General features: G+C 34.1%; 1 protein-coding gene across 3 annotated transcripts in view; it reads left to right on the forward strand.

Annotated features, from left to right (window-relative positions):
* CLINT1 (clathrin interactor 1) overlaps positions 1-13,310 on the forward strand; it is a 58,801-nt gene that overhangs the window by 41,674 nt on the left and 3,817 nt on the right. For all 3 annotated transcript variants that reach the window (XM_077895701.1, XM_077895702.1, XM_077895703.1), the window contains exons 8-10: positions 1,165-1,234; positions 8,138-8,212; positions 12,008-12,300. In XM_077895701.1, the coding sequence (XP_077751827.1) occupies positions 1,165-1,234; positions 8,138-8,212; positions 12,008-12,300 (438 nt within the window). The remainder of the gene's footprint in view (positions 1-1,164; positions 1,235-8,137; positions 8,213-12,007; positions 12,301-13,310) is intronic.

A 13,310-nucleotide genomic window follows, 5' to 3' on the forward strand; every position in this document is an offset into this window, starting at 1 on the left:
GGGATCGAATCCCACATCGGGCTCCCGGTGCATGGAGCCTGCTTCTCCCTCTGCCTGTGTCTCTGCCTCTCTCTCTCTCTGTGTGATTATCATAAATAAATAAAAATTAAAAAAAAAAAAAAAACTCAACTTCAGTCGTAGTTATTAAAGAGGGGAAATGGCTCTGTCCTTTGTGGTCTTAGATTTCCCCTGCTGTAGATACAGTTAGCTTACTGACGACTGTACAGGGTCTGGTAGATAGTCACAATTAAAGCCTCAGTACATATAACTGTTAAAGGGAGAACTCACATAAGGTTGCACAGGAAAATCAGCCACACTGTATAACTTTTTTTAAATGATTAATTAATATTTTTGTATATTAAAAGATTTTAAATATCAGTTTGTAGTATAACCTAAATATATTTCACTCTGCCATAAACAGTTTATAGTGTAAGCTTTGCAATTTTTTTTTTTCCTCCAAAAAGAAAAAAAAGGCCAGAGTTTTTGGAAAGTTTGTCAACTGCTTAATCTCTTTCAATCTCAACACCTTTTTGAACCAGCATATAGGTTTTCATCTTTAGGGCTCAAATTAACATGCGTAGGAGCTTACAGTGTTTGCCTATTGCCTAGCAATTCTGTTGTAATTTATTATATATGTATTGAACATACAGGACATTTGCACCAAGGCACTTAGGACTATGGGGAAGAGAAAAATCATTGTAAACTCCAGCCCCACATTTTAGTTTGGGGAATAAATGTGAAGCAATTAGATGTGAAGGTATATCAAACAACATAGAATGACTTGTATGGTGTACAAACAGTAATCAAAGAGTCACTAAATCATGGAATTTTAGAGCTGGATAGGATCTTGGTCTCATATGATTCTGATATATAACACTAAGATTTGAGTGGCATCTGGAAGGTATGTTTTCCAGAGTGAAATGCAGTAGGAAAAGAAATGGGGAAAACAGTGTAGATGTTAGCGATTTTAACAGTGCTAAGGATAGAATTACTTAAAAATGGCGCTCTTTCCATAAAACTTCAAGGTCATTTCTCTTTTTTCAGAAAACTAAATGTACTCTTATTATATTACAAGTATTTGGGTCTCAGCTGAGAATCAGAGATGACTAGAGCAGATTTAGGAAAAATAGTAGAATAAGCTTATTAATTTCTCTGTGTTTTCAGACTTCAGTGCCTAGCAGCAAGTCGTCTGGTGACCTTGTTGACCTGTTTGATGGCACCAGCCAATCAACAGGTAAGCTTCCACATTGGCTTTTTTCTTTTCAGTAACCTTGATTTCAGAGTAATTCTTCAAAATGCCAAATAAAGGATACAATGAAAAATAATTTTTTGCATTGGATTTATTTTTAATGTGAAATTAGTGAGCCTTGAGCATTATTTGGGAAAAATTGTTTAATTGCCTGAAATAAAGAAGAGTGCTTAAATATTTGACCAGTAATTTAGTAATAGCTCTCTGTCTCCTTAACTTCTTAGTACTGAGTATATGGAGTCCTTTGCTTTCTTAAAAGCAAAATATAACTGTGCTCTGCCCATTTTATTGTCTTTCCTTAAATCTTAATTTCTGGCTCTCAACGTCAGCTATGGTAGAGTTTATATAAACTTTTCATTCAATTATTCAGCAAGTATTTATTGAATCAGACACTGGTCTGGGTGCTCAAGGTATAATATTTAGTGAAACAAAGTTCTCGCCCTCATAGAAAGGTCAGGCCGAAGAAGTAATCATTAATCAGGAGTCACAAATAGTTACCTGGTTATAAACATGCTGAGAGCTTTGGAGGAAAGGGGCATTCTATGAAAGTATGTAACCATCTATCTGACATATTTTAAGGAGGCCATAGCAAAAGAGTAGTCTCTTTACCAAGATTATTTTAGATAGATTAATGATTTCTTCAGTTAGATTTTTAATATATGCCGGATTTGATTTAAGTAATTCCCTATATATTGTTTTCAAGGTAATTGGTATTTGAGGTTGTATTAGATGATTATGGAGTTCTAATAAAGTCCTATGCTACAAGTCAAAACAGCTTAAGAAATATAATTTCTGTTTAAAGATGAACTTTCCCAACCTATTCAAAGTTTATTTCACATTAAAATGTAGATAACAAGATTGACACATAAGTAATATGCGAAGTAAATCTATTGTTCCTAGATATGTGTAATGATTTTTCAAAACAATTGTTTTAAAATTTACATTAGTGATGGGACGCCTGAGTGGCTCAGTAGTTGAGCGTCTGCCTTTGTCTTGGGGTGTAATCCCGGAATCTGGGATCAAGTCCCACATCAGGCTCCTTGCAGGGATGCTGCTTCTCCCTCTGCCTGTCTCTGCCTCCCTCTCTCTCTCTGTCTCTCATGAATAAATAAATAAAATCTTGAGAAAAAATTATGTTAGTGCTTAAGTCTGTGATGGAAATTATTTCTCATTGATAGTACATGTAATTAAAGAAAGTCTTCTGTTTCCTCCTTCTTACCCACTATCATAAAATTCTTAGACTGGGATTGAATTTCATGGGGCATCTGGTTCAACAAAGTTTCTGAGCTTCTTCAGTTCCTATTTTCCCTTTTTTCTATAACTCGTACTGTTCCTAAAATTATTCTGTAAACAGAATAATTGTTCATTAAACTGTGATGCCCACTGCCACAACTACATCAGTTGTTTAATAATTGATTTGCCGTCTTTGGGGTGCCTGGGTGGCTCAGTCAGTTAAGCATCTGCCTTGAGTTCAGATCATGATCCTTGGGTCCTGGGATGAAGCCCCACATCTGGCTCCCTGCTCAGCAGAGAGCATGCTTCTCCCTCTGCCTGCCCCTGCCCCTGCTTGTGCCCACTCTCTCTCCATCAAATAAATAAAACCTAAACAAAAACCAAAAACAATTTATGCACCATCTTTTTGTATGCTTAAAATCCTAACTGTAGTGTTAACTGTTAGCATGTAGTCATATAATACAGATATAGTGTCACAGAATATCAACTACTTTGGAATTCCTGGCATGAAATATTAAGGAGCCCTTTCATGCATCTGTGGAAAGTTTTAATGGAGCAATCAGAGAAGAATTAACTAGGAAGGTCAGATGAGTGATGTAACTTTTTTCTTCAGTGATATCAAGATTACTTTGAACAGAGAGAATTATTAAATACCAGCATGCTTCCTTTGCTTGGCAAGAACCATTGAGTGCTTTTTCTTCTCCAGTGCAAACAGTAGATTGACTAATTAAATAGAAGTAGCAATTAATATTAATACAGTAATTGAGACAAAGTCTAACATGAAATCTGGGAGGTTTCTTGCCTTAATGTTTGTTTTATCATAATTTTCTGTAAAAACAAACTTGAGTCTACATCAGAATTATCTTTTAAAGTTATCTTCTATTTGAAACAGTATGTTTAACTAGTTTATATAGAACCCCTCTATCAGTACATAAATTTTGTTATCCCAAATCTCTGTTTAAATACTTTAGTAATGTATTTTAAATTGACTTCAGCAGTGGAAAAATATTGGATATTAAATCTTTAGAACCTACACATGAAAAAGTCTGAGAATCTACCATATTAAGTGTTGCTATTTGGTATGCCATTTGGGTGTCATTTACCAGATGTGTCTATCCTTATAATATTGCCATCATGCATGTAATATGGGCATGAACTGTAAACCTAAGCAGATATGACAGCATCTGTACCTCTCACCAGATAAATACTTCCTCTGAGGATATGCTCAGATTTTCTTTTTTTGTGTGTATGTTACTACATCCTTTTTTGCTAACATCTTCAAAAGTATGTGTGGTAAAATCACTGTAGAGTCTTTTCCAAGTTTTAAATATATGTGTGAAACCCATTCACCAAGAATTCATCACTACTATGGTGATGTTCTTTTAAGATCTGTACTCTAAATATATTTTGGTGGCTTTTACACACAGTACATTTCTAAGTAAACATTCTAAAAATAAATTACAGTATTTAGAAAATAAGCCAGTTAAAACTAGAATGCCAAAAACATCCCATTTCATTTTTTTATTGTTTCTCACCTTTGTAAAAATCTACATTGTCTCCTTTGTCCCTTTCTCATTAAGGAATTTAGGTCTTGATTAACATACATTCTGTAAGTTCTCTCTAATAACAATAAATGAGGTTGAAGAGAAAAATACACCATAAGTCAGTACAAACAGAGGGTATTATGTGTGACTTGCAATATGTTTTGAATTTCTTTTTTAGTTTAAAAATAGTTTTAAAGATTAAGGTATGTCAAATCCAAAATGTTGATTACATTTGTATTTGAACCTGTTACGTTGTACACAGTACTCACAAAAGTTTGTTGAGGATATTTATATGAGTATGAACCATGTTGTTACATATTCAGTACACTGACTTACAGATTAGAATTTCCATAAAGTTGTCTCAGTTTAGGCCAAGTTTACTAAAAATAAATATTTTTTAACATATTCTCTTCACTAATTAGAAGTCATGCATGCTCATTTTAGAAATTTGATGGAAAGCAAGTGATTCACCATGACTTGGATGAGTAATAATTTGGGTGAATATTCTTTTTTTTTTTAATTACTCTTTCTATATATTCAGTCAGTATAAGTCTTTATTACGTGGCAGATCTTTTTCAGGCTTTTGATAAGGCTTTTATTTTTCTGTGAATTACCTTTCATCCAAGTTCTCATGACCATTTTCCTATGATCATTGATATTTTTTTCACAGACTTGTAATTGCTTTATATCTTAACATTGTATAGATATACTATAGTTTATTTAACCAGTTTCTTATTTGGGGGCGGGGTGGAGATTAGGTTTTGTTTTGTTTTCCAAATTTTTCTCTATTAGAGTACTGGAATAGCATCTTTGAAAACCATCCAGTTCGTAAGGAGAAAATAATATTTGATTTTATTTTGCATTCGTTTGATGCCTGAATTTGAATACTTTTCATGTTTTTATAGGCCAGTCGTAACTTGTCTATTCATGTTTTTTTGTCCATTTCTTTTAGTGGGGGTATTTATCCTTACTATTTTATATTTAAACTTCTTATATATATTAATCTTTATCATACATTATAATTTTTTTGCATTTTGTCATTTTATATTTACTAAAATTCTTGCAGCAGCTTTTTATAATGTAATCTAGATTAAATTCTTTGTTGAAGAAAATTTTCATTTGAAGTTTAAGCACTGTCTAGTTCAGCTGTATTTTTCCTGTTTGCAGTATTGCTTTGGAAAATACATGTTCCCAGCTGGTGATTGTAAATAACCTCCTTGCTATTCCTGAAAAGGCAGATGGAAATGGTTCATTTATAATGACAGCTCTCATGTGGGAATCTTGAAGGATAGCTCTTGTGAAATTTAGCAGTCTTCCACATGCAGCAATTTTTGGTATACTCTTTTATTTAAATTCCATTAGATAGAGGTTATCTGGTAAAATGCTTCAGTATTGAAAATTTCTGTTGGACTTAAGGCATTGGTATGAATAACATCACACATACAGGTAATGATAGTCCCTCCTAGGAGAGAGCAACTTTTCCTAAAAGAGAAAAATAGAGAGTTTAAATTGTTAAGATAGTTTTCAGAGTTAAAAACTGCAAAACCCAAATAGAAGCATAATCTGTGGCACTTCAAAGGATGAGAGAAAATTTAAGTCCTTTTCAGAAAAGGTGGCTTCTATTTGTAAAATACTTATGTGTGCTTTTATTCTTTACTTGCAGTATTTTTAAATTGGTTATGTTGAAATGAAACTCCCTACAGTGTGAATGGAGAGGTGTAATATTTGCTTGTTTAGCATAATAAATTGCATATTTGATGTTTATTCACTGCTGGATGAAGCAAATTAAAATAATCCCCAATTTTCAAATCCCTTAATGTTTTAGTAAATGATTAACTGTCATTCTGTTACCTAGCAGTATACTTTGGTCAATATTTTTAACATGAAGGAACAATACAGAAGACAAACTTATGAATATAAAGCACCGTTCACAATGTTCATTTCCCTGCTAGTGTTTTATTAATATATGTGTTTGTTTATATAGTTTAAAAATATAGGTCATTGATCTTTTATGTCCCTCACCACATTTTATCAGGATTATGTATAAAGAGAAAAAGAAAAACAAATCACTGTGATATTATCCTTTGGATAAAGTGAAAGTAGTGAGATGAGCTCTAGTTTTGGTAGGAGTGTGGAGAACCTTGGCCTTGGTGGGAGTTAGTGCATGGTGAGTAAGGGCATATGTGAATATGTGCATCTGAAGTGAGGTAAAGAAATGAGAAATTTGTTATGCTTGCTGATAGTTGATTACAGTAAATGTGCATTAAATAGAAATACCAGGTATACATGTATCAGAAACTGATTTGTTCCTTTTATTACTGCTGGCCATTTATTAGGAGGGGAAGATGGTTCTAGTTTAATTAACCCAGTTGAGTGTAGCAGATGGGGCAGAGTGTCTTGCAGCGATAAGACAATTCAGAAATGGCACCAGATGTTGGAAGCCGTCCCTGGTGGTATTTGAGTGCAGCCCAGATGTTCCAGTCCCACCTGGCTAGTTTCTAAGCACTGCAGGCTAAGCAGCTGTGATGTAACCTATATAATGTTCGCATAACACTAAAAGCACCATAATTGAACTGCTGCTCTAAACTTCTAAGGTTGTGACTCTTACGAGGTGAAATCTTTAAGGACAAAGAAAAATAAGGAATAAATAATAAAGTTTTATTAGATCCTTTGGCTATTGCTGTTTCATTGATAACCAAATTGGACAGAAATGGAATATTAATATTTAGTGTAATATTGTTCAAATTATAGGTAAGAGTAAATATTATTATCCACATAGTGTTTACAAATAAAAATTTGTAGGAGAATGTGCTGTTGTGCGCACAGAAATTGATTTGCAGCCTTTGGATCTCACCTCTTTAAAAATGACAGTCTAGAAGTAGTAAAAAGCTGTTATTTTTTCATGTATTAAAAATGCAAGTATTTGCCTGTTCATGGAGTAGACAATAGAAAACGAATAGTTCACCAAAATCATTGCATTCATTTTTCTTCCTGTATAGCTATTAAAACTGATTTTTATGCAAATCAACCTCAAATATTTTTCCCTTTTTATTAAATTTGCCACATTTTCTTCATCTCTCTCTGGATCATTTTTGTTTGTTTTACTGTATACCATTTGTTTATTGTATACCATTTGAGAGAAAATTGGAAAAAAACAGGACATTTTGCCCCCCAAATACTTCAGTATATATCTTCTTAAAACAGGGACCGTTCTCCTTTATAATCACAATATAATTGTCATACTTGGGAAATTTAAATTTTAAACAGTATTGTCAAATATACGGGCCATTTTCAGATTTCCCTGATGTCTCAATTATGTCATTTCAGGATAGCACTTTTTAAAAATCCGGAATCCAGTCAAGGATCATGCATTTCATTTACTTGTTGTTTTTCTTTAGGCTCCTCTAATCTGTAGCAGTCGCAGTCTTCTTTGTCTTTTATGATGTTGACATCTTCTGAGGAGTCTTGAGAGTTGTTTTGCAAAATGTCCCTCAATTTGTAATTGGTCTGATTCATTCCTCATGATTACATTCAGGTTAAATATTTGGAATTCTTAACACGGTGATGACCTCCTTTTCAGTCCTTCAGCATAAAAAGGCCCATAAATGCTATTTTCTCTGATTATCAGTGTTATTAAATTTGATAAGTTGTTTAAGTTGATATCTATTCAGTTTCTCCATTGTAAAAGTAGCTTCATTTCTTCGTATTTACTAAGTAATCTGTGGGGTGATGTTTAGCGATTATGTGAGTATCTTATTCCCTAGCAACATATTACCCAGGTTTTAGCATCCACCAAAGATTCTTATACAGAACATAATTGATAGATAAACCACAGGTCCACACTGTGTTTGGGCAATGTAAGTGAGGGATAACTTTAACCACAATGTAGTGTTAATTACTTATAAGATAAAGAACTGAAGAATGTAAGAGGTGATAGCTTAAAAGGAACATGGGGGCAGGAAAACTTAGATCAACAAACTAGCTTCTACGATGGGTCTGGAGCCTCTAATATTAGGTAGTTTTAAAGTGTGGTGCTAAACTGGCTTTCTGAAATTGCTATTGGTTATTCTATGGTTTTAACAGTTTAACTTTTCTTCATGCTAAATTCTAGGAGGATCAACTGATTTATTTGGAGGATTTGCTGACTTTGGCTCAGCTGCTGCATCAGGCAATTTCCCTTCCCAAGGTATGATACAATTTGAGTGGCCAGAAGTCTAGGGACAATGAAAAGGTTATCAAGACCAAACAATTCCCTTCTCCACCAAATCAGCTTCTTTTTGGTGTCTTACTCCTTCTAGTATTTATAATTCCTAAATCCTAAAGAAATTACTTACAAAGGTATGTTATTGGGTCATTGTCTTAAATGTGTCAAATGAATTAATTTAGTTGCAGACTACTCAAGCAGGCACACCTAAATAAAATTGGCCTTATTCATAAACAACTCTTGTTTAGCTTTTTTTTGGGGGGGCAGGGGGTGAGACAGCACGATGGAGAGTGTCATTAAGCATAAATAATCTCAGTTTAGCAAGAAGAATATTTCAGTCTATGTTTAGCTTATGTGATGCAATCCCAAGGATACAAGGATTAGGCAAACTATCTTCATAAAACCATTCTTTGTAATTTAGATATATTACGAGCATTTCTGTAAAAACAACTTCATTTTGACACATCCTTAAAGAGTGAGCAGCTGAACCTCAGGCAAAACTTTCCTCCATGTTAGATTAGAAATTTTAAATGCCCTTGATTTATTGTAGTGATCACTTTGCCATATATACAGATACCAAGTTTTGATATTGGAGACTTGAAACATATATTTAAACATCAAGGATTGAGGTGAGGCTCTTGTCTTTTTTCCCCTTTCTTTATGAATATTTTTACCTTACTGCCTCTGCCATATAGTTTGGTAGCTGTTTAACTTTGGGAAAGCTGCTGGGCCTCCCACTTTGTAAAATCAGAAATACCATCTGACAATGTTCTTTATAAGGTTAGAAGCACTAATGTCTATAAAGGTGTGTAAAATAGAAACTAAGTTCATTATTAAGTGTTGTTAAGTTGTAAAGGTTGGCTATAATCAATTTATTTTTGTATAAAGTCTTGTCACTCTGAAGTTTGAGAAATAACATGAAAATTTAGTTATAAATTTTAAACATGAGGGAAAAAAGTAATTTAAGCTGAATTAGTCTTACTCATTTCAAGCAGAGTTGCTGCCTATAGATTCATTGAATTAAAATTTCTATTTAGTAATGTCTGATTTAGTTTTGTGAGGATTTAGAAACAAAGATACGTAGGCTTTAATCATCTGGGGTTATTTTGATAGCCTACTTGTGTAAATTCCCAGAAACCAGAATTGTGGAGTAATGAACTTCATTTTAAAAGTGTAGTTATGGGGGCAGCCCCGGTGGCGCAGCGGTTTAGCGCTGCCTGCAGCCCAGGGCGTGATCCTGGAGACCCAGGATCAAGTCCCACGTCAGGCTCTCTGCATGGAGCCTGCTTCTCCCTCTGCCTGTGTCTCTGCCTCTCTCTCTCTCTCTCTCTCTCTCTCTCTCTGCATCTCTATGAATAAATAAATAAAATCTTTAAAAAAAAAAGAGTGTAGTTATGTCTTCTAAGGGTTAATACCTTACTTTAGGTAAATCAAGTGGAAGATAAACATTGCCCTAATTTTATAGACCGCTTGTGTGATTCTCAAAGTTTTATGTATATAAAGTTGCCTACTATGCAAATAATTTGAATATTATAATGTTGCTAAGTGATACATCTCTTCATCTGTATGCGTGTGATTAATATAACCTGATCACCATTACGCAAGGGGCTGAAACTGTTGCAACAATGATTAATCATTTCTGAACAATATATGCCCCACTAGAAATCTCTTCCTTCTATGATTAATCATCTCAGATAAAGTTTTCAGATGGGGCAACACATTTTGCCCCAGTTTCCATTCTTACTCTCTTTTATAGATCAAGGCATATAGGAGATCAGCATAAAGTTTATCTTTATCCAGCAAGTCTTTCTAAATTAGTTTAAATTGTTTAATATATAGAACTAATACTGAAACTCTTAATTCAGTCTTTTTTGTAAAGATCAAAGACCTGTTTTAGTTAAACCCTGAGGTAATAAATATTAGCCCAGTTCTTGTATTAAATTGTTGGGAGAGCATAGGTTTTCTAAGTTATTTCTAAATTATTTTCTTTTGAAGGGGCTCACATTTTAATATGGTAACAGAGAAATATAATTTTACAGATTTAATGTTACTGTTCTCTTTAGATATTTAGCATAATGAGACACAGTATTGGAGTGGTTGGTTTCTTTTTAGGCTAGACAAAATATATTTCCAAGTTGTAAGTGAACTTGGGAGTACAAAGAGATGGTGTTAATTACTTGGAAATATATACTATTCTCTTTCAGATGACAGTTTATGTGTAGCTCCTTCTTCACCTTTGCTTTTTCAACTTCCATTAATTCCTATTTATCTATTTGTCCCCTTCTTAAAGAAAGGTTTATTTACTTACAGTCATGTCATGCATAGCCTAGTTAAAAAATTTTTTCTTCGGTATCAATTGCCTTTATATTTATTATGTTCTAAATAGTATATGTGCAGAATTTTAGAAACTTACACTTTTTTGTGGCATACCTAAAGAGATTTTGACGCCATTGGTCCTCACAGGAGAGGAATTGTTTCCACAATTAATCCATAGTAACAATAATAAACCCTAAATGGCACTTATTCTATATTAATCTTCACAACTTAGATTTTTTTTTAAAAGTGAGACACACAGAGAGGGCTATATATATAGCTTTCCCAAGATCATTCAGCTAGCAAGGTACAAAAGTGAGACACACAGAGAGGGCTATATATATAGCTTTCCCAAGATCATTCAGCTAGCAAGGTACAAAATCCATGCTCTTAAACACTATATAGTCCATTAATTAACCTATAATCAACTTTTTAGTTTATTGAATGCATTAAATCTTAAACTTGTTATAATTATCTTTTAATGTAGTGATGAGTTCCTCCTCCCCTTTTTTTAATATTAGCATTGAATTCGTCTCTTAAAAATATATTCCACTTTTTGTTTAAATAAATAAATTGAACAGTCCCATTTGAAGCAAGCACTGTACTAAGGTTATACCATGACTAGCTACAGCCCTTGTGCAGTCAATGAACGCATGGCCAAAAGGGTGAGAACTTTTTACAGAAATTTACTAATCCTATTCTTAATTTTACAGTTTTTTCTCCATGCTTTTTTATTTCTTTATAAATTTAATCTCATGAATTTGGAATTTTATTTACATGAGACCATATAAATCGTAGTTTGATTTCTCTTTGACCCTTTCCAAATAATGAATGGGTGAAATGAGTTGTATTCTCTGATTTTATGGAGTGTCTCCTTGCATGAGGATTCTCGATCTCCCAACAAAAAGTTTAACCTGTTAAGCTTTCTTGCTTTTCAGGGTCTTAGGCTAACTCATATTTGTTTAGCTGGCAGCATATTTGATGGATCCACAATCTTAGGTTGAAGGAAAGTTTTTTTTTTTTTTAATAATAAATGTATTTTTTATTGGTGTTCAATTTGCCAACATACAGAATAACACCCAGTGCTCATCCCGTCAAGTGCCCCCCCTTAGTGCCCGTCACCCATTCACCCCCACCCCCTGCCCTCCTCCCCTTCCACCACCCCTAGTTCGTTTCCCAGAGTTAGGGAGAAGAAATGTGAAGGAAAGTTTCGATTGTAATTTCTGTATATCACTTCAGACTTGCTAAGAAGTGGATTTTACTTTACATGTAGATTTTTTTCCTTTGCCACTTTGTTAACATTTGTGGAATATTCATGAGAAAAAATAATGTCCAGATGGAGATGGTACCTGCAGATGTTAATCTGGATGGACATAGATCAGCTCTAATTTGTTTCAGTTCGTAGATTGTTGGATTTGTTTTGCACATTTCAGAAAGTTTCTTAACCTTACTGGTCTTTCTTAGTTACAGCAACAAGTGGGAACGGAGATTTTGGTGACTGGAGTGCCTTCAACCAAGCCCCTTCAGGCCCTGTTGCCTCCAGTGGTGAGCTCTTTGGCAGTGCCTCACAGCCAGCTGTAGAACTTGTCAGTGGCTCACAACCGGCTTTAGGCCCACCTCCAGCTGCCTCAAATTCTTCAGACCTATTTGATCTTATGGGTTCATCCCAAGCAACCATGACATCTTCCCAGAGTATGAATTTCTCTATGATGAGCACTAATACTGTAGGCCTCGGATTGCCCATGTCAAGATCGCAGGTAAGTTGTCTGCCTCCCTTGGAAACTCCAATGCCAAATCTTTGCGATTCTGTAACTAACGTAATGGTAGATTAGCATGAGACAGAAAAATAAGGCATATGTAGATTATTTTTGCACCTTGCATTTACCTTACTTAAACTCTTTCCCATGGTGTAGTCATTTGGGTCTTGAGAGCAAGGACTACCCATCTTGTAGTCCATGCAAAGCCAAGCATGATGCTTTGGACAGAGGCGGCACTTGCTAAGAATTTATTGAATTCATAAATAATTTGGTACTTAGCAGTTTTTTTAAAACCTGTCTTTAAGAAGGAATAGAGATACTGCTTCCGTGGCCTATATATATTTAGTAAAATCTCTGATCCTTAAAGAAGTGTCACTTACTGGTTGCAAGCAATCATTAACAATATAGAAAATCATTCTCTAAAATGACAAATGCTTTTCTTCCCAATTTGGGGCTGCTCTATGTTATGTAATTTTTATATAGGCTGTTCTTTCAACTCTCATTTTCATAAAGGAAAACAGCTAAATGGGAATTTTTAAATTCACCTTTTTTACAGTGAAATCTAAATTACCTAATACTAATTTTGAATTCAGATAGCACAGGCTTAGAATATATGTGTCTGAGTTGTACCAGGGACTTGCTGTTTTTGATTCAAGCAATTTAGAATATTTTTTATGATGCTAATTACTCATTTTAATGTGTAGATTCTCCTCTTTTGGGTGTTAGGATGGAGGAAGAGAAGAAAGAAGCAGAAAAGTGACTGTTCTGTATAATAGAAGTTGGACCTAACATTAAGAAAAAGGGCATGAAAGGCACACAAGTACCATTAAATGGAGCTGTGCCCCACCAAACAAGCCCAAGCCAATTTATTCTTTTGAGTTTTTTTCATATGGTCTAAACATAAAGTCAGTCTATGTATTTGCAGTCGTAATTGCAGTATGTTGTAATTCTTTACAGTGGTACATTTTAAGTTATTTTTCCGATTTCTATTCCTTTCCCCTTTTCTGTCC

Source organism: Canis aureus, chromosome 4 (assembly GCF_053574225.1).
Source record: "Canis aureus isolate CA01 chromosome 4, VMU_Caureus_v.1.0, whole genome shotgun sequence".
NCBI lineage: Eukaryota > Metazoa > Chordata > Mammalia > Carnivora > Canidae > Canis > Canis aureus.